General features: G+C 34.3%; 1 protein-coding gene across 1 annotated transcript in view; it reads right to left on the bottom strand.

Annotated features, from left to right (window-relative positions):
- AKT3 (AKT serine/threonine kinase 3) overlaps positions 1-27,588 on the bottom strand; it is a gene marked incomplete at both ends in the record, with an annotated part of 318,070 nt that overhangs the window by 49,118 nt on the left and 241,364 nt on the right. Inside the window, 2 exons of the mRNA XM_084254496.1 lie at positions 5,102-5,230; positions 15,175-15,297. Coding sequence (XP_084110622.1) covers positions 5,102-5,230; positions 15,175-15,297 — 252 coding nt within the window. The remainder of the gene's footprint in view (positions 1-5,101; positions 5,231-15,174; positions 15,298-27,588) is intronic.

Genomic DNA, 27,588 nt, shown 5'->3' with positions numbered 1-27,588 from the left:
AATAGCAAACAAAACTAGATTCTATATGTTTTCTAGCAATCAAGTCATTTTTTACAATCTTTTTGTCAGTTCTAACTTGATTATCAAATAATTTTTATTTTTACACTATTACAGAAGTGCATTTCTCTAGGTTTCCAAAACCACCTTATTCAACCTTCCCCATCTGTCACCATCTGCTTCTTTTTAGCATGTACTTTTTGTGTGATCACATAAGCATGTGAAAAATAACTAACATTCAGATGATTATCTGCTGGTACATTTGAGGACTGGGCATAATAAAAGTGAACTGCCAAAACGTACTTAACACTTTTAATTTTGTTGGGTCTTGCATGTAAGCTACATTTGATTTTCAAACTGTTTTACAGTTGGAAAGTTGATCAGGTACTGCTAACTCAAGAGCAAAGCTGAGACTCTAAATAATTAGCACTGCATAAAATGGTTTTGATTCAATGAGAGCCAAATCAAATAATAAAATTCAACAGTAAGATTTTAAATGTGATTTTTATGTTCTTTTTAAAACTCTAGGTATGAAAATAGAGCATAGATTACAAAAACAAAGTCTCTTCAAAATATCTCTGGTACAGCAGGTTAAGTTTATTTATTTGTATTATAAGAAAAAACAAAGATTTATTTAATACTATATATACTATTGCCTTATGTCTGGTAGGACTGTGTCTTTGTAACCTCTCAAAAAAAAGAAAAACATTTCCCCCCCTTTTTTCCGGTGGTTTGCACAAAAATAATGTTAAGTACATTTAAAATATTCATTTAAAAAACCAGCTTTGAGTCTCAGATAAAGGACAGCTAAATAGCCAATTTTAAATTAATTTCCAGCATACTTTTTATGTTTTAAATTCCCTTCATCTATCTCCAAACAGCAAAGGATTTCTATCAGATGAAAATAATTTAAGAGATAAAGGAGGACCACTGCTAAAATGAAGTATAAGTTGCAGTAAAATCTCCATAATTTGTAAACAAGTTTTCTGCAAGCAGAGAAGGGAAAATACTGAGAGTGAGTCATTCACAAGAAAAGCAATACTCAAGAATATACCTAGGTCTGGTAAACAACTACTACATATATGCTATAAATAAGACAGACCATTTGAAGTAAAGGGAAGAGACTAATTTTAGCTTTGACAATTCCTCTCTAAGTCTGACCATGTCTAACCATCACACTACTGCCTTGCTCTCACTCAAAAGTAAGTTTCCCTTATCTGTGATAACAAATCTAAACTCTTGATCTGTGTGTCCAGTGTTCTCCCTCCTTCCATTTATAGTCCCTAGACTCCTACTGACCCCTAACTAAGCAGGCCTCCATCCTTTTTATTTTCCTTTTACTACACTCTACATAACTCCAACAAAGATATTATTTTCTTGCACTATAATAATTATTTTCCATACCATATCATGTTAGTAAACAGCAAGCTACTTGAGGACAAAAATAATTCACTATATTTGTATTCACAGCAAATTAATACAATACTTGACATTTAATGAATATTAAATATTTCTCTAATGACTAAATGAGAGTTCTTCAGGGAAACAGCCCACAATTTGAGATCAGAAAAAAGGACTTAAATTCTTGTTTTTAAAAGTAAGAGTAAGCACATTTAAAGTTATCCTGATGTTTAAAATAGGCAGTGTTTGACACAAATACTTTAAGGATTGAAACTGCATGAGAATGAAGTTTTAAGATTTGTCATGTTCAAATAATAACTGCAATGATCATGCTACCCTATAAGAAGAAAGTATTCATATTTTAATTAATTATGAATCAACATATATCCACTATGGTTATATAAACTGATTTTAAAGACCAGACATTTGCAATATCAAAAATAAAAAGGTACACAGAAATGTTTGCTTACTTGTCTTTTAAAGGAAATTGATATTTTTTTTTTGTGAATTGTAAACTTTCTATTTAGAAATAATTAGACTCTTCTTGCATTAAATTCTTGGTTTTGTTCTTCAGTTGATGAATTTGCATATAAAACAATCTTTGTTTCTTAGGAGATCATCTGCTTCTGAAATGAGATGTGTTTATCTTCTTCAGAAATAATTTCCCCTAATTGAGACAAAACTAATTTTGTTATTCCAAAAATGGGATATCCACGGCAAATATATAGCGGGGATAATTGAACTTCAAAGAAGAACAAAGAATTTGTTTTTCATGACATTTACAAAAACAATCTTAGTCTGGAAAATATGATCTTGTATTTGAATAAACAAGGAACAATATTAAAATTTTATCTAATCCAGTTACAAAAATGGAGAATTTTAAGCTCTAGATTTTGTAACAGAAAAAATATTTTTAGCAGTCCTTGAGAAAGTAATAGCTGGAAATTTACTCTATTTCAAGTTATTAGCACTTGAAAATCATTCAACATTCTTGAAATGTAAAGTTAATCTCTATTTGGTAAAAACTATTATAACAACAAACTGGCATTAGTTATTATATTTATAAGGAATACTAATAATCATTTTGAATACATTCCTACTTCTAAATTTATCTTTACCTTTTCTTATACATTTATACAGCATCCATTTTTAAAATTACAGTTATTTACATTTATAAGTGGCACTGAAATTGTGATGTTTTGGGGACATGATATACATAGTTTAAAAAGTAAAAATGACTTTTTTATGATGAACACAGTTAGAAAAATGATACCTTCTAGCTGTATACAGAACATATTTAAAAAAAAAAAAACTCTGATCCTTAGTTGTCTCACATTAAAAAATATCAGGTTTGCTCTTAGGAAAAGTTTATTTCATGTATGCAAATGTGCACTAATACAGGATGTGGCACAAAGTAGATGCTCAATAAATAACAATCTTCAGCCACAAAAATGATTGCTTCAGTATTTGATTCTAGCTATATTAACATTCTGAGAGTTTGAAGGAAAAATTATTTTGTTCCTGCCTCAGGGTTTTTAGAGTAGCTACTCTCTGGAAAACACTTTCTGCAGTTATTATAACTACCTCCTCCTTAACATTCCAGGTCGCTGGCCAAATTCATCCTATTTGTAGAAGAATCTATTTTCTAAAGATAGATGCAACCATATCTCCCATTGTGTATACTCTTCTACAATAGAGAGGTAGAGGATGTTTGTTACTATCCCTTAAAACTATATACACTTAGGTTATGTGCCACATGCTGTAATAGTGCATTGCATATATGAAGTAACCATTCCTGACAGCAAACCTGATTTCTTTAATGTGAAGGAATAAGGGTCAGAATTTTTTTAATATATTCTTAACATAGCGAGGAGGTGTGGATAATCATGTTTCTAACTAGGTTAATCAATAAGCATAGACCAGAAATGATGTTTTAAGATCTGAAACTAGGCCAGAAAAGAAGATGCTTATATGGATGTTCACAGCAGCATTACAGCCAAAAAGTGGAAGCAACCCACATGTCCATCAAAAGCCTAATGGAGAAACAAAATGTGGTATATTGAGACAATGAAATATTATTTGCCATAAAAAGGAATGAAGTACCACTACCATGCTAACATGTATTTGAATCCTGGTAACATAATGGTAAGTGAAAGAAGCCAGACACAACAGGTGACATTATCATATGACTCCATTAATATGAAATGTCCAGACGGGCATATCTATAGGGAAAGCAGATTAGTAGCTGCCTGAGGAGAGTGAAGATTACAGAGGAGCTAATGGGTTTTGGGTTTATTTGTAGGAGGGATAAAAATATTCTGTAATTAGACAACTGCACAACTCTGAACAAACTACTACTGTGCACTTTGAAGGGCTGAATTTTATGGTGTGTAATATAAACTTCCACAAAATTATAAAAAATATGCTATGCTATTTTCAAAAAACTAATGAAACATTTCGTGATGGCTTACTAGGAGAGGGGGGTGGAAAGGAGGCCGCTTCCAACTTACTCCTTAGCACACCCACATTTAGAACACAGAGCCAAAGCAGTCTAAACACCCTGAAACCTTAGGTTATGACAAAGTGCAGGTACAGGGAAAGGCTAAGGATGTGTAAAAGGCACCTGCTCAGTCCTGTGAGGTACTAGTTTATAACTAGCACCAGCAGTCAGACATATGAGTAAAGAAACTTTTCAGATTCTAGCTCCAGCCACAAAGTCACTCCCCTATGGTAAAGTCTTTTGCTGAAGCCCCAAAATCTAAGGAGTAGAACTAAACCATTACTACTGTAGGATCTACCCTGTGTGTACTACTGACATAGAAATACACAATCACATGAAATGATTGTTTTTACCATTAGGTTGTAAGAGGGGTATGTTGCACAGCAATAGTAACTGGAAACTACCTAAAAATAGTCTCCACACCACTCTCTTCTCTTTAACCAGTTTCTTTTTTTTTTTTAATCCTTTCTGATTCTTATTCACTATATGATACTTTGTTATTTACTTATTTTTATGATACTTTGTTATTTACTTATTTTTATTCGGTCTCTCTGCACTTGAAGTAAGTACCCCTTGTTCCTGTAACCACCCAGAAAAATTCTCAATACATAGTACGTGCATAACAAATATTTGTGAGATAAACACATCAATACTTGCTTTGACATAATTCCAAAATGTTACTATTTTGCCATTTCACTAATTTGAAATACTTTCTAATAATTAAGCATTAAAATCCCTTGATAGTGAGAGTGGCTGGTGACATACACCTGAAGAAGAATGATCTTACACCTCTGAATCATGTACAGAGCTGTAAAAAAAGATTACCTCAATAAATTAAATATAAAATAAAATCTACAACCTACAAATCCTTGTTTCTTAGGAAAATCCAAAATGGTTTATGGAACTGTAAATATTCTTTCTGAAATCATTCTATTTTTAAAAAATGAATCAAAATTGGCGTAAATAAAATGCATAAAGCGAAGATATAAAAACTGACTTACTGTACTTTTGGGCTCATAAAGTTTATTATTTTTATATACTCTTGCCCCATAATACCACATTAAACAAGTAGGAACAAAACAGATTTGATTTATGCTGAATCCACATAAAAGTAGTCGGCACTGTTTTTGTTTTTATTTTTTTTAAAGCTTTTGTAAAACATTGTGTCAAAGCATTTTTCCTATAAATGGAACAGTAACTTACCTCTGGGGCCAGATATTCTGGTGTACCACAGAACGTTTTCATGGTGGCTGCATCTGTGATCCCTTCTTTGCAAAGTCCAAAATCTGTAATTTTTATGTGGCCATCTTTATCCAGCATCAGGTTCTCCAACTGTGTGTTAAGAAAAATGACATGATTTGTTATGTAGTGTTCAAAGATAGAAAAATGCTGCTTTAGAAAAATGCTGAATAAGATATTTTGAAAAAGGATATAAACGTACTTAATGGAATTTTCAGTACTTCCAAACTATGTAGCCCCCTAATTCAAGTGTAAAAAAAGCAAGACTTTTATCAAATACTTTGACAATAAAAACATTGATTTTTAAGCTAATGTGAGTAAAAGTCATTACTTTGTAAGTTTTGAGAGCAACAGTCTAACTGTTCAAAGAAAACATTAATTGTGATCCAATCATTCCCAAAGAGGTGAGTATCTTCTATATATACCTACAGATAGTTTTCAAAAATTTCTCTTAGGAATCTATAACTATTATGAAATACTAACTTACAGAATTGTTTTTTGGCAGTAGTTGTAAATCAGAAATAAATCTTATTTGTAAGGTAAGCCAATATTCTGTTTTTCAGTTCTCCTAAAGTAAGACTGAACCCTTTAAACATAAAACAATTTTGAAAGTCAGTCATTCATATATATTAATAATGAATATTATAGAGTTGGAAATTCTTTGAACCCATTATAAAACATCAGAGAGACACAAATATTTAACTGAGTAGTAAGATTATCTAATCCGTGAAAATTATGAAACACAGGGGGGAAGAAATTTGTGCAAAACCATTTAAAACAGTAACTATTTAACTGATCATTTTTTTCTCTCCAAATTTCAACTTCAAATCACTATTATCATCACAATGATACATGTGCTCTGAGTTGTGATTTTGTAGCCTTATACAGATGGGGCCCCTACCCTTGCCAAAAGGTACACATAAGAACTATATATAAGAAGCACATGTTAAAAATGTATTAGCAAGATAAATAACTTATTTCAAAAGCACTTATTTACCACCTAATGGAATGACATATGAAAGCATTCCTGAACACTTAACGCAGTATCAAATTTAACAGAATCCACATAAAAACACATACCAACACCAATCATTAAATATGATGACATCCTATGTTGTCACATTATCCAGTGTCTTATAAGTTGTAAACTAAATGCAGGTAAGCATGTTGTGCTCACTGAAGGAAAGATCAGAACAGACACTGATTCCGTGGGTACAGTATATAGACATGTTAAACAAATGAACTAAATGTTCAATATATGTTTCCTATTATTCCTCAGAGAAATGTGTCTGTCTTTGACTTGTCTACCAAAAACTGAATGCACTATATATGTATCATATGTATATATACACATATATATATTTATTTAACCTTTTCATAATAAAAGAATTTTATCCAAATTCAGGTGTTATGAATTTTTGTAATGTTTCTCCGCTAGGCAAAACCTAAAAATGAAGGCTAATATGCACAAATGGCATCACGTCCTGATTAGTGAAAGCAACCAGAAACATTAAGACTATAGGAAAAATTAAAAATAAAAGGTAAAAAAAAATGTAGATATGTGCAAGTCATAAGGTGAAATACTTAGAAATAAACTAATTCAAAGCAAAGAAGGATAATGAGACAAGCTAAAAAGCCACATAGAAAATGGAGGCCCAAAATGCACTGTCTTTGAAACCCATTTAAGTTTTACATGTAGGGGCACTCTGTTATGGTTGTCAGCTTGACACCATTTTAGAAGGTAAATCATCTCCAATATCAGAAAGCTGGCAGGCACATGGGTGTCTCTTGTATCTTCAGTTTAAACTCTTGAACTCCCTAAAATAGGACAGGTTTTCTTCAAATCTTTTTTGTTCATTTCTTTTTAATTATTGTGGTTTCATTAAGAAGCTTGTAACTGAAACATATTTATTTTTATATCTTCTATCACGTCAACACTTCAGCAAAGCCAGCTTATTAGTTGATTCAAGAAATATTTAAATCTTTCCCGTGGGCTCAGATATATCAAATATAGCAGTACACAAAACAGATAGAAATGCTTGTCTTCCTAGATGTGCTTAAGGTTTTGTTGTATTACCTAATTTTGTTCATGAGAATTGACATTCTAGGAGTCATCTGTTAGTGTTTTGTCACACAAATCACAAGCCCAAAGCAGCTACTCTAAGCACTTCAGAAGCTTTTCCTATTCATGCAGGTGTTAGAAATGGGCATTCATCACTGAAATAGGTGGCACTGGACACATGTGAACAGCTAAATATTTAGGGGATATATTTGCCTTCCTGTAGAAATAGGCCTACACCTCATAAAACGATACATCCTTTACCTTTTATTTTTTCAAAGATTTATTTATGCATATAAGAGCTGGGGTACAGGCCAGAGGTGTGGAGGGTGAGCGGATTCACCAGAGACAGAGTGGGGAACAGAACAGCAGACTGACCAAAGTACACTGCTGAGGGGAGAAGTAGGTGGGTCAGGAGAGGTCTGCTGCACCATGTGGGTTGCTCCCTGGCTGGCTGGAGGGATCGAACTCATGCTGCAAAGGCTGCAGACAGCTTCATAGGTTGTGTCTTAACCCCTTGTGCCACCAGGGAGGCCCTACCTTTTATTTTGTGTGTGTGTGTGTGTGTGTGTTTGTAGTTTATATTGTAAATTTTTTTTCTTTTTTTAAAAAAATATTTTTTACATCATTGTTCATTTTTAAACAATATTTGCTCCCCCCTCCAGGGTGTAGTCCCCATAGAATTTCCTTTACCAATCTACCTGTGCATCATCACCATAGTGCCCTGTGCAACTCCCTCCCTCCCTCTGATCCCTCCCCCTCCCCTACAGGATGTCTCTGATTTATAATTGTCTCTTTTTGTCTTGTTGTGTTTGGTATTATTATAATTTTTTATACTGATGTCTACCTTTTGGAATGGCATTTGGGTTAAAATGCATCATTGGGAAGTGATTGATTTTTAGATTATTTTAAGGCTAACGATTATGCCTTTGAAGTATTGTTTCATCTACCCAAAGAGAATCTTTTTTTTTTAAAGATTTATTTTTTATTTATACAAGTGCTGGGGTACGGGCCAGATGCATGGGAGGGTGAGAGGATTCACCAGAGACAGAGTGGGGAACAGAACAGGCACACTGACGAAACACACTGCTGAGGGAAGCAGCGGGCACAACAGGAGAGGTCTGCCACACCATGTGGGATTCTAGCCAACTGGCTGGGATGGAACCCATGCTGCAGAGGCTGCTGACAGCTTCACAGAGTGGCACTCAACCGCTACGCCACTGGGAAGGCCCTACCCAAAGAGAATCTTGAATAAGATGGAAATATCTAGAAAAACACAAAACTGACATTTCATTGAGTACACCAGATTGTATGAACACTATTTGTGCTGTTTGCTAATAATTTTGTCTGATAAATGTTTATTGCATAGCTTAAACTAGGTAAATAAACAAAATGATACCTCCAAATCTAATCTTGTATAAAGATATATCATAAGGCAATTACATATCCAATCTTGTTAAAAAATAATTTTACAAATATGCATAATAAACTTTCTATAAAATATGGAGCCAATAGTGGTGTGATTCACAAATGTGAAGGAAGCATGGAGTCATAGGGAGATTTTTTCAAACCAGGGCAATGCTCAGATATAGCAAAAACATCTGGAAATCACTTGCTTTTAGTACATCAAACAGAAACATTTTGTCAAAAATTTTTAAGATCCCTTCTACTACGTAAAGGGAGAATCAAAATATTAAAAAATAATCTTTCTTTGGTTCTCCTAAATCTCAAAGCCTTCCCTCTTTTGTTAGTCATAAAATGTAAAATGCATACTATCACTGACTATTCAGCTACTCTCTATAAAGTTTTACTTGCATCTATTTTATCTCCAAAGTCAATTTCAGTTTCCAAGATTGAGAGTGGGCAGCAAGTCAGGCTTAACCACTACATCACAGATAAAAGGAAAATATTATATATTAAAAATCTGGGTAATACTTAATATTTCTATCAACTACTGAGCTGTTAGCTAGCTTAGAGGAAAGGAAATACACACACACACACACACACACTCATCTCATAGTGATTCCATAAAAAAGGTCTGAAGTGGACAGGCATTATTTGATAGAGAATCCTGGGTATGGGTATGTATGGAAAAAAAGGGTAGATTTTGCAATCTTTTTTCCTGTGTGCTTTGTGAGCAAGAAATTTTAAGAAGAAATTACTATGCTTTTTCCTATTTTTGCTGGTACCTAAAATAAAATTAAACTCTGAAAACCCTAGCTCTGATATAGTACTTTCCAATCTTTTGCATTTATAGTAGAATAAAAAATGACCCTGGTATATAGGTAATGTAGCTTGAGTATAGAAACTGATTGGAGACTCCTTCAGGCATTTTGTGGTCTGAGGGGAGTCATGATTTGGTCACACCTATAACCCATTTCTGGCACTTAGGCTGGGAAGCTCTGCTCTACTATATACCAAGCTTATGTTAGAAAGTTTTAAAAGGCCAAACATATCTATCTAGGAATTTTTTTTAAAAGGTTGATATTACAATTAAACAGAAAATTGAAAATCGCTGTTCCTAAGGGCTCTGAAGACTATCATAGGATTAAAAACAAACCTCTTATGTGTATGCTGAAAATATGGAAAGGAAAACACACTTTCAACCCTAGAAGCAAGTAAAGGATTCCTAATGTACAACAGCAGAAATTCTACTTAGGTTGCTGAGGCATTTGACAATTTATTATAAATAAGGAATATAGTATGACAGCATGCTTTACTTTTAGAGGTGGAAGGGGTTCTTAACAGCCATGGCATATTTGTATGAAAGAGGGAATTCTAGAGTTACTGTCAAGATAGAAGTGGGAGTTAGAGGATGTGCACTAAGTTCCAGTATGTAAAGCAAGTAAGACATTTTCACTTAAAATGTGGGTTTATTTGGGATGAACATCAGGGAGCTATTGAAGATTGGGAGGGAGGACAGAGGTAAAAAAAAAAAAAAAAAACCACCTCTGTGCCATGACTGAATGTTACATATCACACAGACAGACAGACATATACACACAGACAGACAGACATACACACACATACACACACACACTAAACTCTTGGATCAGAAAAGATTAGGTTTTCCACAAATAGAATAGATGACCATGCAACTTAAAAAGAAAGGTTACACTTGCAAAATAAGAACTAAGAAGAGCAGATGTTCATGACACAGATTTTGCTGTACTTTTACTTCTTTGCCTAAATTTACCCCAAGGTATTTCATTCTTTAGATGTAAATGGGGTTGTTCTCCTGATTTCTTTTCCTGCATGTTCATTCTTTGTGTATAGGAATGCAGATTTTTATACATTACTTTTGTAGCCTCTCACATTACTGTAATCATTTATTGATTCTAATGACTTTTTACTGGTATCTGAAAATGTCTACATACACCATCATGTCATCTGCAAAAATTAATTTTATTTCTTTCCAATTTGCATACCTTTTATATCCTTTCTTTTGTAACTGTTCTTGCTAGGACTTCAAAACTATATTGAATAGTGGTGGTTAGAGTGAACATCCTTGTCTTATTCCTCATCTTAGAGGAAAAGCTTTCAGTTTTTTCCCACAGAGTATAATGTTGACTGTGCATTTTTAGTATTATGGCCCTTATGATATTGAAGTATGTTTTTTTCAAACCCACTTGTTGAGTGTTTTATCATAAAATTATCATAAATTATCTAATGTTTTTTCTGCATCTATTGAAAAATGATCACATGACTTTATTTTTCTTTTGTTGGTATGGTCTATGTTTATGGCTTTTCATATATTTAATCCTCCTTGCATCCCTGGAATAAATCTCACTGATCATGGTGTAGTGTTCTTTTCATGTATTGCTGAATTTGGTTTGTTAGTATTTCTGTTGAAGGTTTTTTAATCTATTCGTTTACAGTTCTCTCTCTTTTTTTTTTTTTTTTGATGTTTTTGTCTGGTTTTGGAATCAGGGGGATGTTGGATTCACAGAATGCATTTGGAAGGTTTACCCTCTTTTTCAGTTTTATGGAAGAATTTCAGAAGAATAATGATTAATTATTCTTTGAAAGCTTGGTAGATTTTACTACTGAAGACATCTTGTCTTTGGCTTTTATTTTTGGGAGGTTTTTGGATCACTATTTTATTACTTCCAACAGGTCTTGTTTAGGTTTTCTGTATCTTCCTCATTCAGTCTTGGATGTTGTGTGTTTCAAGTATTTGTCCATTTCCGCTAGGTTGTACAATGTGTTGTCATACAACTATTCACAGTACTTTCTTAAAGTTCATTGCATTTTTATAATATCCACTTTTACTGTTCTTTCAAACTATGATTTTCTTTGTATTTTCTCTTTCCATGAATCTAGATAAAGGTTTGTCTACTATATTTTGTTAATCTTTTCAAAGAATCAGCCCTTATCAGGTTATTTTTTTTGGTCTCTATTTTGTTAGTTGATCTAATCTTTATTATTTCCATCAATCTACTGACTTTTGGTTTTGCTTTCTCTTCTTTCTTAGTTCATTTATATGTGATCTTAAACTTTTTATTCATGATTGTTCTTGCTTTGTAAGGAATGCCTGCATTGCTATAAATTTTCCTTTTATCACTGTTTTGGCTGCATCCCATAGGTTCTGAGAAGTTGTGTGTCTTTATAATCATTCACCTGTGGGTTTTTCCTTTTTTTTCCTTTATATTTCACCTTTGATTTCCTCATTGTTTCAATAGTCATTCAGTAACACTTCTACATTTTTTATATTTATATTTCTCTCTAACTCTTCTTTTGGTTGATTTCTAGTTTTATAACATTATGATTGGAAAAGATGCTTGATACAATTATAGTCTTCATAAATTCACTGAGACTTGTTTAGTGCCCTGACATATATGGCCTATTGGTAGAATGCTATGTAAATATATATGAAGTCCATCTCATTTATCATTTAATGCCATTGTTTCCTTGGTGATTTTCTATCTGGATGATCTGTCCATTGCTGATAAGTGCCCCCTATATTATTGTGTTGCTGCCAATCTCTCCCTTTAGGTCAGTTTAATATTTGCTTTTCATAGTTCAGTGCACCAATGTAGAGGCATATATATTGATAATTGTTATGTCTTCCTGCTTCGTAGATTATTTGATCACTATATAATGTCCATCTTTTCTCCTCTCTCTCGGCTGGAAATCTATTTTATCTGATAAAAGTACAGTAATTCCTGCCATTTAAAATTTTTCATTGGCTTGGAATATCAGTTTTTATCACTTTGTCTATATTTTTCATTGTAGTTTAATCACTCTCTCTTGTATGGAACATATAGTTGGGTTTTGTTTTTCAATACATCTGTTGTACACCTGCATCCTTTGATTGGTGAGTTCAGTACATTTATGCTAAGGGTAATAACTGAGGAATTACTATTGCTACTTTGTCATTAATTTTCTGATTCTGTCTATTTCCCTATTTGTGTATGTGTGTGTGTGTGTGTGTGTTTCTATTTAGATTGGAGATTTTTTCAACATTTCTCGAAATGGAGGTCTAGTGTTGGCAAACTCCAGATACTGCACTACTGATGAGGTCTTAGAAGAGATTTCTTCAAATTTTTATGCTATCATGCAGCAACACTGATTTTTTCAAAGTAATCATTAAGAATTTGGGTCCTTACTGAAACAAAATTTCAAATCATGATGAATCAAGCCAACATTTTAAAGTGCAACAGAATTTGTAGTAACTTCTCTGTTACAAATACCACGTTATTAGGAAATATGGAATGATAAAATGTCTTTTATTAACTTGCATATAAAATGAGGCTTTGCCTCAAATGATGAGGCAGTGGCAAACAGGTATTCATTACTTGGGAGGAGTAGCTACCACAGGCACTCATATGGATTCACATTTGAATAATGCAAGGTCATTAGGATTTAATAGAGACAAATCTGAGACTGGTCAATCAAAGTGGGTCTAAATCAGTTTCAATGATGTTTTTAATAAATCTGGAATAAATATATTTAAAACATTCACTGACTTTTAAGTTTACAAAGCTCTCTCAGAGTTAATCCAGTGTATTTCATCTAGATTTTATTTCAGCTCTAGAAAGACAGAGTAATATAATGAAAAGATCACTAGACTGGAACTAGGATTCCCATGATACTGACTATGTCACCATTACTTTGAGTAAGTAATTTATTAAGCTTCTAGATTTCAATGACCTCAGCTATAAATATGGAGTAGTTCAAAATTTCTATGATCCTGCCTAAAGGAGCTTATTATGGATAATCCTGTGTAGATAACAAGTAACACTTACATAAATTATAAATATTTGCTTTTTGCAGTGTATGTATTCTTCTTGGTGTGTTCATGGTTTTTACTATTGTATACATTAACTTAGATTTTGAAGTTGTGACTAATTTTAAAAAATAAACCTAGAAAGTAAGGGGGCCTAGTGGTGGCTCAAGGGTTGTTAAGTCTCAACACTATGAAGCTATTGGCAGCCATTGCAGCACAAGTTTGATCCCAGGCCAGGGAACTGACCCACATGGCACAGCATTACTCTCCTGTCTTGCCTGCTTGCTTCCCTCAGCAGTGCATTTCTGTAGATCTGCCTGTTCTGCTCCCTGCTCTGTCTCTTGTGAATCATCTCATTTCCCACATCTCTGGTCTGTACCTCAGTTCTTCTATGTAAAAGCAAATAAAAATCTTAAAAAAAATAAACCTAGAAATTAAAAAATTGTCTAGTAGAGTTAATGATCTATCCATGCACATGATAACTGCATGATTAGTATTCCTGTGTAAAGTAGGAACTTGATACCACAGTTCAACAAATTTGGTGTAATTTCATCATCAGAAAGGATGGGACATAGACAACTGCTTAAACAACTGGATAACAATATTTATAAAAAGTGAGATGGAAATGAAGGGATAATTGTGATTTCTTTCATATGTCACAATATGTAAATATATAATTTATTTCATAAAAACAATTCAATAAAGATTCATATAACTTCTATATCTAGCAAATTATATTTTAAATTAACTAGTTTTTGATAAGATAGTGTTGTCAAATTTAATAGATTATGATAACCAGATCATTTACTTTTTGTGAAAGTAAGATGTTCACATTTACAATTTGTTTGAAATGTGTCACAAGACAAATTTCTTAAGACAGCCACTCTAAATCATAACAGTATCATGGAAATTACTACTGCCTTTTATAAGGCACTCCTAGAATCAGCAAACATAGGCCGGTGGGCAAATTCAACAAAAACATAGGCCTGTTTTTGTTAAGTAAAGTCTGACCAACATAGCCATTTATGTATTGTGTGGGGCTACTATCATTCTACAACTGCCGACTTGAGGATTTGTGAAAGAAACTGCAATGACAACAAAGTTTTTGTTGTGGTTGTCTGGTCTTCACAGAATATTTGCTATCTGGACCTTACAGAAAAATTGTCAGTCCTTGAGCTATTATTAGGGTTTAGGATAGAAACTTCAGAAGTCAAGTCACTATAACTGCTAAAACAAATACAGAATTTTTAAAAATAGAAACAGAAAAATAAAGGAGTATATATTAAATTGCTTTAGGTATTTAAAGCCACCAAAGATTTCATCAAAATCAAGAAAAAAATTTATTTTCAACAAATCATCTTGCTTATTATAAAGATTTCTTTATAACACATCACAGGATATTAGAATATAGTAATAAAACACTTTAAAATGTCATTGGCCTACTGACTTGACTTTTAAACAGATGCTTAACATTAATAACATTTATAGAACAATGAATCTATTATTGGTAAATTATATTTGATCAGAGCAGTAAAGCAGAAATTGTTTTGCAATCAAAAATTCAGACATAAAGGAAGTACAAACATATCAATAAATGAAATTTCCTGTCAAATGCAAAGAATACATTCTTAAGCACAGCACTCCCCCCACCCCCAACATAACTGGCCTTTCTTTAAACTGTACTACTTTGTTAATGTGGTCTCTATTGTCTCCATAAAAATAAATTTTGATTACTTTTTTTTTTTTTACCTTGAGATCACGGTACACAATCTTTCCAGAATGTAGATAGTCCAAAGCAGACACAATTTCTGCACCATAGAAACGTGTGCGGTCCTCAGAGAACACCCGCTCTCTCGACAAATGGAAAAACAGCTGCAGAGTAAACAGCAGGGACAGGATTGTAATAATTACTGATTTAGTGGGGGAAATTAACACAAACATAAAACACCTCTCATCACCATATTGTGATGATAGATAGTGTGCTCTCAGTGGACATGAGCACTCTTAGACAGCAGCTGGCTTATCTTTTCCAGGTTTCCAAGGGGAGACAGCGAGCTGTTAAATCAGCGTTTTAATCAATATACCAATCTTGTTTAAGGCATTCTGCTTGCTACCCATTTAACCTTCAGTTACCAGAGGAAAAAAAGTATGCATTATCAGACTGTATTTCCCTCTCACTATACTGTTGCTTTACTCCTTCAAGATTTAGATATTGAGACATTATTGAAATAAATGAAGAGAAGCATAGACATAAAATTCCTACTCAATTATTTGATTGCAATGGTAAGCTGCTGATTTGCTGAAAGTGATTTTTGTGAACATGTTATATTCTATGTTTGTAGATTCATCATTGTATCTCTAGAAATATTTTCAAAATGTGAATATCTGTTTTCTATGGTGAAAAACAGTAAGGCTTTAAGTTGCTCATTTACTATAGTAATACCCAAAATGAACTCCCATCAGTCCCCTCATAGTTCTCAATATATATTGTTTTCACTAAGAGTTAACTATAACACCAACATTTTCTCATAAGATCACTTAAAACTATAAGGCTACCCATTCCTAGTTAATCATCTAGAAGATTTACCACTCAAGAGTCAACAAATGCTTATGGGAGGCTCACTATTGCAGAGCAGCAAGCACTTCATTTTGGTTAGTTTTTAATGAAAGAAACTGCCTATATTATTTTTAATTCTGACAATGTATCTGAGGAACAAGCAGGTTTCTTCTTCTTCAAAGAAGACTTCAGTTGTACTAGTTTGTGGCGGCTCCTGAGAGCAATGTGACAATTGCCACAATCTCGCATTAATTGGGTGGCTGTGCTAGTGTGGCATAATAAGCCCCCTGCCCCTGTGCGCTGGACTGGACAGTCAATGACGGGTAAGATCAGGAAGTGAATTCTGACAACCTAAGACAGACGCAGTCCCCGAGGGGAATTTGGTTCCCACCTTTTCAGCCATGACGAATAACTGGAACAATTAGGCCTGGGCGTTGTTAAGGCACCACCAAAATATGTTGTTACTCATTGCCAGTAACAAGGATCATAGTAAAGGAATGCAGCCATGGAAACTGATTCTATTACTTAGTAAATAATATAGCCAAACAAAGGTATAAGAATAAATAATAGTATATGAAAAATATAATACTAAAATAATAATAACAATGTAATCATAATGCAAATGTGCTAGAGTGAACCTCCAGTATGGAGATTAGAGTAAGAAATGTTCTTGATTTGCACTTGATTTCTTGATAGATAATAAGCAAGATGTAATGATATATGACACAATATGCACTTATGCCTTGGTAAATGATTAACCAGACACTGTGCAAAACACAATGAAGTAATTACTGTAAAAATGTATAAAAAGAGAAGATTGCTTTCAATAAATTGCACTCAGATTTTCACTCTCCCTTGAGTGTGTCTGTGTGTCATTCTTTCTTGTCCCTCGCCCTAATTCCTTCGATCACCTTTTGCTCATTCACATTCAACCCTGAGATTGTCTCAATCTCCCGCCACTGCTGGGCTGGTCCGCGGCAGCTGGCGCCCAAACGTGGGGCCCGAGTCCCAAACTGTGGGAGCTCTGTGAAGCTGGACGATTTGGCCTTCTCTGCTTTGTGTGCCTGCGTGTATGTTAGTGTGAGTGCTTGTGTTTGCGCTCCAAGGCTCTTTTGAGCCGCGGAGCCTGTGTGGGCTCGTACCTGCAGTTCCGCGAAAGCCGTCACGGTTTAGTGGGGTCTCCCTTGGGAGTCCGAGACCGGGGCTTATACGGTCACCCCTATACCAAGGCTTTCTAATACTCCGCGAGGAGTACGGTCAGGCGAGCATCGCTGAGTGTTTTTAGTTTCGCTTTCTAAGCGATCCACTCTCTAGGTTTTTCCTTAAGAAGAAGACGTGTTCGCGAGGAATGAGCTCTAGGTAAGCTATCTCTTCACTTTTATATTTTCCTTTATTATCGAAGGATAGGGAGTCTCGTCGGGGCGCCGCGGGCCCGCTGGTAAAGGCTGACCAGTTAAAGAAGGCGAGTAATCCATAACTATGGGACACTCTTACTCTAGAAATAGAGGACTTTTCCTTTCAGTTTTAAGTCACATGTTGAAAAGCCGAGGGATGACAATAAGTAACAGATCCCTCAGTGAATTTTATGAGTTTATTTTAAGAATCTGCCCCTGGTTTCCTGAAGAGGGCAGTTTGTCTTTGACAAATTGGATACGTGTAGGAAAAGAAATTCAAAAATTTTATATTCAAAACGGCCCTACACAGGTGCCCGTTCAGGCTTTTCCTCTATGGGTACAAATTAGAAATTTATTAGTTGATACTACAGAAGCAGATCTATGGAAAGGAGAAATCTCAGAAAAAAGTAGTGATCAGGAAGCTGTTCCTTTTGCCAATAAATCTAAAACATATTCGGGTGCTGTGTTCCCTACTGCACCTATTGCAGAAGGAGAACTTGTAGATTGTCACCCTGGAGATCCTGAATATGCAGAAGTTATGGGTGATGAGGATAATAGTGACTTTGAAGAAGCATTTGCTGATCTTTGTAGGACAACAGAACCAAAACAAAACCCCGTGCCACAGAATACTCTTATGGCTCCAAATTATTTTAACAAGAAAAAACAATGTAAATGCTCTAAACCAAAGAGGCTGCACACCCCTCCTCCAGGAACAGTAAGTGACATAAGGATGGACATAAATTAAAACAAATAGAAAAGAATCAAAAACAAAACTCTCCTCTCAGAGGGGCAAGCCCTCAGCCCCGTAAACGAAAGAGGGTCTGACTCGGCGCCTAACAACATCACACCGACTGAAGCGCCTGACTCTACTGTAACCATACATGAATTACCTAGAGGCACTCCAGGAAGTGCCGGACTTGATCTTGCATCGGTTGCTGATGTTATTGTTTCAGCCATCGATGGAGTTACACCTATTGAAACCTGCTTAAAGGGACCACTACCCCAAGGAACAGTGGGGCTGATAATTGGCCGTAGTTCAAATTATAAAAAGAATTTTGAAGTACTTCCGGGCATTGTAGACTCTGATTTTACTGGAAAAATTAAAGTTATGATCAGACCTTTAAAGGAAACAATACAAATTCATAAAAATCAGCGTATTGCGCAAATTCTTGTGCTTTCTTATATTAAGTTACCAAACCCAATTTTGAAGGAAGAAAGAGGAGAACAAGGTTTTGGGTCCACAGATGTGATTGCTTGGACTCAAAATATTACAAAAGAAAGACCATTGAAAAAGTTAATTATTAATGGACACCCAATTATGGGATTGTTAGACACAGGAGCTGACCGGTCATGCATTGCAGGTAAAGATTGGCCTGCGGCTTGGCCTGTGTTAAATTCTTCCTCTACACTGATTGGATTGGGCATGGCCAATAATGTTGCTCAAAGCTCACAAATGTTGTCTTGGCAACTGGGGTCACAGAAAGGAAAGTTTCAGCCTTATGTGATTCCTGCCTTGCCGTTTTCCCTATGGGGACGTGATATTATGGAATCTTTACAAGTGTCTTTAGTTACCCCTGATGTAATAGATGAACAGGCTTTTTTATAGGGGCCATTGAAACTCAACAATATGCTGATAAAATTAATTGGAAAAATGAAAATCCTGTCTGGATCGATCAATGGCCCCTTACTTCAGAAAAGATCCAGGCTATTCAAACTATAGTTAAAGAGCAATTAGCTAAAGGTCATTTGGAACTGTCTACGAGTCCTTGGAATACTCCTGTTTTCTGTATAAAGAAAAAATCTGGCAAATGGCGATTATTGCAGGATCTGAGAGCGGTAAATGCCACAATGCAAGACATGGGGGCCCTACAACCAGGGTTGCCCTCTCCTGTAGCAGTTCCAAAAAACAGCTATGTTATTATTATTGACCTTCAAGACTGCTTTTTTACAATTAAATTACATCCAGATGATTGTAAAAAATTTGCCTTTAGTATTCCATCTAGTAATTTTCAGAAACCGTGGCAACGTTATCAATGGAAGGTTTTGCCACAAGGTATGAAAAATTCTCCTACTTTATGTCAAAAGTTTGTAGATCAAGCTTTACAAAAGACAAGGTTAAAATTTCCAGAGGCCTACATTGTTCATTATATGGATGATATTCTCCTAAGTCATCCTATGAAAGAAATTGCGGATCTAATATTGAAACATCTCATAGGACAATTGACTACATATGGCCTAGTAGTGGCCCCTGATAAAATTCAAAAAGATAGACCTTTAAATTATTTAGGAAAAGTCATATATAATAATTGCATTATGTCACAAAATTTACAGATTCGTGTTGATAAACTACAGACTTTGAATGATTTCCAAAAATTATTGGGAAATATTAATTGGATAAGACCTTACTTAAAAATTACTACTAGAAATTTACATCCACTTTTTGCAATTTTACAGGGAGATTCAAACCCTAAATCTCCTCGTAAATTAACTCAGGAAGCATTGCAGAGTATTAAATTGGTTAAACAAAAATTATCTGAAGCAAAAGTTATTCAAGTGAATTATTCAAAAACTTGGGACTTATTAATTATTCAGACTGTTTATACTCCAACAGCTTGCTTATGGCAAGACGGCATCCTGGAATGGCTGCACTTGTCACATGTACAAACACGTGTGGTCACTGCATATCCATTAATGTGTGCCTGGTTAATCATAAAAGGTATCCTGAGGTCTCGAGAATTATTTGGCAGAGATCCAAATAATATAATAATTCCATATAACAAAACACAATTTAAATTTTTATTGCAAAATAATAATGATTGGGGAGTTGCCATACAAAATTTTTCAGGACAAGTTAAATTTCATTTGCGTCAACATCCATTATTGAAATTTGCAGAAAAAACTAAACTTATTTTTCCAAAAATTATTAATTCTAAACCTGTACCCAATACAAAGGTCATTTTCACTGATGGCTCTTCATCTGGAGTCTTTGCAGTTTATAGTCTTAGAGATAAACCTTTGCAAAAAGTCTCTAAAAATGTCTCTGCTCAGCAGGCTGAAATAATTAGTCATTATGACACTTGAGCATTTTGCTCAGCCTTTAACTTTGTTTTCTGATTCTAAGTATGTGGTTAGGCCATTTATTCTTTTAAAATAAATAAATAAAATATTTCTAAATAATAATATTTAAAGTTCATTTACTATTGCTAAGGTAATAAAAAATGGTTAAATATAACTATATAATATAACTAAAGGTTTTTATAATGATATTCTAAACCCACTGCAACGAATGGGTGGGGGCTGCCCCTGATCTCAACAAGCAGCTGCCTGGACTTTTTCTCCAGTGTTGGGATCACTGGCAAGTCTCTACTGCCTTCCTGCTGTGGGGGACTAAACTGTTTTGGTTCATTCTAGGAAAAAGGTTTTATTTCCCTATGTTTTTTTTTTTTTTTTAAATTTTAAAGTCTAAATTGTCTAAGTAAAAAAAATACTGAGTTATTTTAAATTTGCTAACAAGCTATACAAAATGCTTATTGGTTGAATAAAAGTTTTTAGATTTACTTATTGGACCTGTAAAAGGTTAAATTTCTTGTTAAAATTAATTAACCAAAAAAAAAAAAAATTAAATAATAATACAAACATATTTGAGCTAAATTCAAACCTCAAATTTTAATAAAAGCCTAAAAACAAACAAACTGTAAAAATTTCCCTCTTCTTCTGTTATCAAAATAACAGTATTCTTTTTTGTTTTAATATATACTTGCTCTCAGTATAATAAAACATTGACAACCTAAAGCCAAATAATCACTTCTTAAAAATATAAACTCAAAAAATATTCTCTTATCTAAAAAAGTTAATAAAACTGCCTGATTGTTGTGGTCTCGAGCCCAAGGTCTTTAATAATAATTAAAATTAAATACTTATTTTCTGCACAGTTTTTAGCTTTTAACTCATTAAAAAACCTCAGTGACGTCACAAAAATTAATAAAATAACTATCTCTTAAATTATATACATATGGCCAAAATTTTAAATATATATATCAAGAGATCTCTGTATCTGTTTGTCTGTCTTTGTGTTTTGTTTTGTGTTGTTTTATTTTGTTTTGTTTTTGACCTCTAGAGGACTAATTATAAATGGCGCCTATATAAATTCTCATAAAAACAAATCTTACAATCACTATCAAAAATTTTTTTTAATTTTTGGAAAACAAAAACTAGTTCAAATTTTATAATATAATTCAAGGCATATATGCCTTAAAATTATGTTAAATATTAATAATTTACTTTGTTTAAATGTGTTTATTAAAAAAAAAAAATATTGAGTCACCTCTATGTAAAAAATGTACAAAGTATCTATATGGTACTCTAATTTTTTTGTTCCTTTTTATTAATTTATCTAATACTTGTTTAATGATGCTAATTCACCCATCTGGTCCCTGCTAAATTAAACCAACACCTTGGTTCCTCCTCTGCACTGACTGAAACCTGAAAAGTCACAGATCACCTACTTCTTCACCACTTCCAATGGAACTCGTGCTTACTTGAACTTTTTCGTCTTTTTGCTGCTGTGAATACTATCAAACTTTTTAGCACCAGACAAAATATCTACGCCGTATGAAATTTCAATCTTCGTGCCTGCATTGAATACCCCTATACATTGCTTTTTGGATCTGCCAACACAATGAACATTTCCTGCCATGGGAATTCCTATTCTGTCACCTGTTCTAAATGTGTGTTGTCTAATTGCCTAACTCCTAATATTGTTCATAATTTTTCTACTATGGTTATGTTAAATAGACCTTCTTATGTTATATTACCTGTGGATTTACAAAATACCCCATGGTTTGACAATATTGCTTTACAAATTATTCAGGAAGTCAATGCTTTAATTCATTCTAAACATTTTGTTGCTACGCTTATTTTACATATTACTGCCCTGATTGCAATTGTTACTTCTCTTGCAGCATCATCTGTTGCCTTGGTACAGGAAACACATACAGCACATTTTGTTAATGATCTTACACAAAATGTAACTTTGGCACTTGCTTTGCAACATTCCATAGATAGAAAAATGGAACAAAAGCTTAATGCTCTTAGAAAAACTGTATTGGCACTGGGAGAGGAAGTACAGCAAATCAAAAAACTTCTCTCCACTCGTTGTCATGCACAATTTAAATTTATTTGTGTTACACCTAAACCTTATAATTCTTCTCTTGATTGGAATTTTGTTAAAAATCTGCTTGGTGTTTGGCGTGAAAGTGACTCTAGTCATGATATGTCATCTCTTCAGGCAGAAATCTCTGCGATGAGCCAGGCGCATTTGTCTGAACCAGCATTGTCTGATTTTGCTTCTACATTTTCTGATTCTCTGCGTTCTCTGGCTCCCTCAAATTGGCTGCATTTTTTAATTTCATTTGGAGTGATTACACTCATTGTTTTGGTTGGTTGCCTTTTAATGCCTGTGTTTTTAAAGCTACTTAACAAAAATCTGAAGATTCTTCGTCGTGATATGCATTTTGCAGCTTCAATTTAAAAAGAAAGGGGGAACTGTGGCGGCTCCTGAGAGCAATGTGACAATTGCCACAATCTCGCATTAATTGGGTGGCTGTGCTAGTGTGGCATAATAAGCCCCCTGCCCCTGTGCGCTGGACTGGACAGTCAATGACGGGTAAGATCAGGAAGTGAATTCTGACAACCTAAGACAGACGCAGTCCCCGAGGGGAATTTGGTTCCCACCTTTTCAGCCATGACGAATAACTGGAACAATTAGGCCTGGGCGTTGTTAAGGCACCACCAAAATATGTTGTTACTCATTGCCAGTAACAAGGATCATAGTAAAGGAATGCAGCCATGGAAACTGATTCTATTACTTAGTAAATAATATAGCCAAACAAAGGTATAAGAATAAATAATAGTATATGAAAAATATAATACTAAAATAATAATAACAATGTAATCATAATGCAAATGTGCTAGAGTGAACCTCCAGTATGGAGATTAGAGTAAGAAATGTTCTTGATTTGCACTTGATTTCTTGATAGATAATAAGCAAGATGTAATGATATATGACACAATATGCACTTATGCCTTGGTAAATGATTAACCAGACACTGTGCAAAACACAATGAAGTAATTACTGTAAAAATGTATAAAAAGAGAAGATTGCTTTCAATAAATTGCACTCAGATTTTCACTCTCCCTTGAGTGTGTCTGTGTGTCATTCTTTCTTGTCCCTCGCCCTAATTCCTTCGATCACCTTTTGCTCATTCACATTCAACCCTGAGATTGTCTCAATCTCCCGCCACTGCTGGGCTGGTCCGCGGCACTAGTTCACTGTATTAAGAACTCCGTCAACCTGTTGGGACCATTAACAAAGAAATCAGCCATGTGTACCAGTTTTCAATAGAATGGTAAACTAATACATTTGTGTTGTTTCAAGTTAAAAAAAGGAGAAATCTGCCAAGAACAATGGACAGAGCCAAAGATATTGCCAGGTATCATAGTGCTACTTAATACATGTCTATGATTAACGATACTTATCTTTGACTTCAATGTCAGACATTCACTCTACCTTCACATGGGGTACTAACTCTTACTGTTCCCACACAGTTGTAAGAACATACCAGGTCATAATGTAGGTAATGTAATAAAGGTTCCCTACAGATTCCTTTTCACACCTTTACATAAGTCTACAACTGTTTTAAGATAAACTTTATGTACAACACAGTCACAGTAAAAATGAGAAAACATCATGTAACCCAAAAAGAGACTGCTTCACAGCTGCATTAAAAAAAAAAAAAAAAGAAAGAAATTAGACCATGCTCTCACAACATACACCAAAATCAACTAAAATGGCTCAAAGACTTGGATGTAAAACCTGAAATCATAAAATACACAAAAGAACACAGAGGCAAAACATTTCATGACATAAGCTTTAGTGGTGTCTTTAGGGATTTATCCCCAACAGCAAGGAAAACAAGAGAACATAAACAGCTGGGACTACATCAAACTAAAAAGATTTTGCACAGCAAAACAAATCATAACTAACACAAAAATACACTGTGCTTAATGGGAGAACATATTTGTACACCATACATCTAACAAAGAACTGCTATCAAAGATCTACAAAGAACTCATAAAACTACATAAAAACCAAACAAATAACCAAATCAAAAAATGATCAAAAGAACTAACAGATACCTCTCCAAATAAGACATTAAAACAACCAGCAGGCACACAAAAAATTGCTCACAATTACTTATTATTAAAGAAATGCAAATCAAAACCACAACTGGATACCACCTCACACAAGTGAAAATGGCCCATATACAAAAGATCAGAAACAACAAGAGCTGGCGAGGATGTGGAGAAAAAGGAACCCTCCTACACTGCTGGTGGGAATGCAAACTGGTCCAGCACCTATGGAAAGCAGCATTGAGGTGTCTCAAAACATCAAACATTCCACTCCTACACAACTATCAAAAAAATTCAGAAACACTAATTTGAAGGGAAACTTGCACTCCCATGTTTACTGCAGCACTATTGACTCTAGCTAAACTATGGAAACAACCTAAGTGCTCTAGAACACATGAGTGGATCAAGAAGGTATAGTATAGGGGCTCCCTGGTGGCGCAGCAGGTTGAGCACCGTGCTGTGAAGCTTTCTGCAGTCTCTGCAGCATGGGTTCAATCCCCGCCAGCTGGCGAGAATCCCACTTGGTGTGGCGGACCTCTCCTGTCTGGCCCACTGCTCCCCTCAGCAGTGTATTTCTGTCGTCTGCCTGTGCTGCTGTCTGCTCTGTCTCTGGTGAATCCTCTCACCCTCCCACGCATCTGGCCTGTACCCCAGCTCTTGGATATAAAAATAAATAAATCTTTTAAAAAAAAAAAGAAGGTGTAGTATATACACTCAATGGAATACTACTCAGTGATCAAAAAAGATAAAAGCACGCCATTTGCAGCAACATGGATGGAGCTTGAAAGGGAAATAAGTCAGAAAGAAAAAGATAAATATTGGATGGCACCACCAATATGTGGACTATAAACTAGCTACAACAACAGTTAGATAAAGACAAGCTGAAAACTAACCCTTGGTAACTGACTATAGAACTAAAACACCAAGGATGGAGAGGAAAGCACAGAGAGAAGGATGTACAATGGTCTTTGGTGGTGGAATGTGAGTGAGTTGGTAGTGGGTGCACTGTAGTGGTAACACCTGATGGCGGCACCCCAATGTTACCTTAGTTAAATGTAAATTTAATTTTTTAATTAATTAAAAATTAGGAAAAAAGAGATGGGCTGAACCTTGCTTATAAAAAAAAACTAAAATACCAGGCAGAAAATCTCTAGTTTAATGTTCCCTACTTTGTCGTTATATTTTATTCTACCAAATATGGCATTTACTGAAACTATATAGTCATTTAATGTTAACACCATTAAAGAAAAAAATGTCAACAATTAAAAACTATAACATATCATCAAATTAAAAAAAAAGGCATTCTGATTGCAGAAAATGTTAGATGTGTCTTACAAATGATAGACATAGTATGCCAGGAATCAAACTGATATACACAGTTATTCAGGAATACTTTTTAAAAATTATATGTATGTATCTCTCTCTCTATCATTATTATTAATGCATTACCTCTCAGGGAGGACAGGGAGTTGAAAGAAACATGGATCATTTACTAAAAGTATCCAAAATTTTTTTTCTGTGAAGAAGTAATTTCTACCATGTTTTATTAAAAATATCACCAACTTTAATCAAGTTAGTGATCTTTATGTAGATTTATGGTAGTCCTATGGTAGTCTTCTAATGGGATGAAAGTATTGTAGAAGTTTGTAAATTTTCTTAACCTAATGTCAAACCTACTACCAATTCAACTAACTACACAAAGGATATAAATCCTCCCTAAATCGATAAAACACAGAATTCTAGATTATTATTTAGACCATATATCTTCAATCTGTCTCCAACTATGTGTCTATAAAAATACCAGCTAAAAAATTATATTTAAGGAGAAGGATTCTATTTATTTCTCAATCTGCTGTCCTCTGTCTTATTCTTGGTAAGATAACTAAGCCTCTCTTGTCAAATCCAACAATATACGTATAGTTTAAACCCCCTTTCCTGTTCTATCAGCTTATAAGGCCACCTTTTGCCCTTTCATTCTGGAAACAAATTCTTTGGGCTTAGTAATACTACACTCTGATTTTACACTAACACTGTATATTCCTTATCAGTTTCTACCTTGAATTTCAGCCAATCTTCCATTAGTGATCATTAATTACTTTAAAGATACCATGTTGGGAAACAGGAGAGAAAGAAAGGGAATACAATGGTAATTAAGACATAATCCTTGATCTTAATAAATTCATGCCAATAAAGGAGATACAAGCAGGGACTTAAAAAAACAAGAAAGCTGTGTTAATTTATAATTCTGATATTTAAAATGCTTTGTAGACAGTAATTTTACTGAAACAATCTGTACACTGAACTAAACAGCTAATATAGTTCTTGTACATAGTAGGTTATTAATAAATATTGGCAGAAATAATAAATTCTATTGAAAAAAATAACAGTCATGGTAAGGAAACACAAGCTTGGAACACATGTAGCTTATGAATAATACACATTAATTTTTTTTACACCATTGTTCATTTTTAAACAATGTTTGCTTCCCCCCACCCCCTCAGGTATAGTCCCCATAGAGTTTCCTTCACCATTGCACCCGTGCACCATCACCTCAGTCCCCTGTGCCCCTCCCCCCCATCTCTCTCCCTCCTCCTCCCCTGCAGGATGTCTCTGATTTATAATTGTCTGTTTTTGCTTTGTTGTGCTTTGTACTGTCATTATTTTTTCTCACTGATGTCTTATTTGGTTCCCCTATAGTCCTGCTATAAATGAAATCATGTGATATTTTTCTTTTTCCTTCTGCCTTGCCTTATTTCACTGAGCATAATTCTTTCTAGCTCCATCCAGTTGCTGCGAATGGCATGGGTTTAACTTTTTTGATTGTTGGGTAATATTTCATTGTGTACATGTGCATCTTCTTGATCCATTCATCTATTTTTTGGCATTTGGGTTGTTTCCTGGTTTTACCTATTATAAACGGTGCTAAAATAAAATAGTGGAAAAAAATAATGACCCTAAACAAAGGTAACTGTACCCAGGGAAATAATGTATGAAGACAGTTCAGACAGGCCATGCTAAAAA

This window comes from Talpa europaea (assembly GCF_964194135.1).
Source record: "Talpa europaea genome assembly, chromosome: 14".
NCBI classification, from domain to species: Eukaryota; Metazoa; Chordata; class Mammalia; order Eulipotyphla; family Talpidae; genus Talpa; species Talpa europaea.
This window is presented reverse-complemented; position numbering and strand designations above follow the sequence as displayed.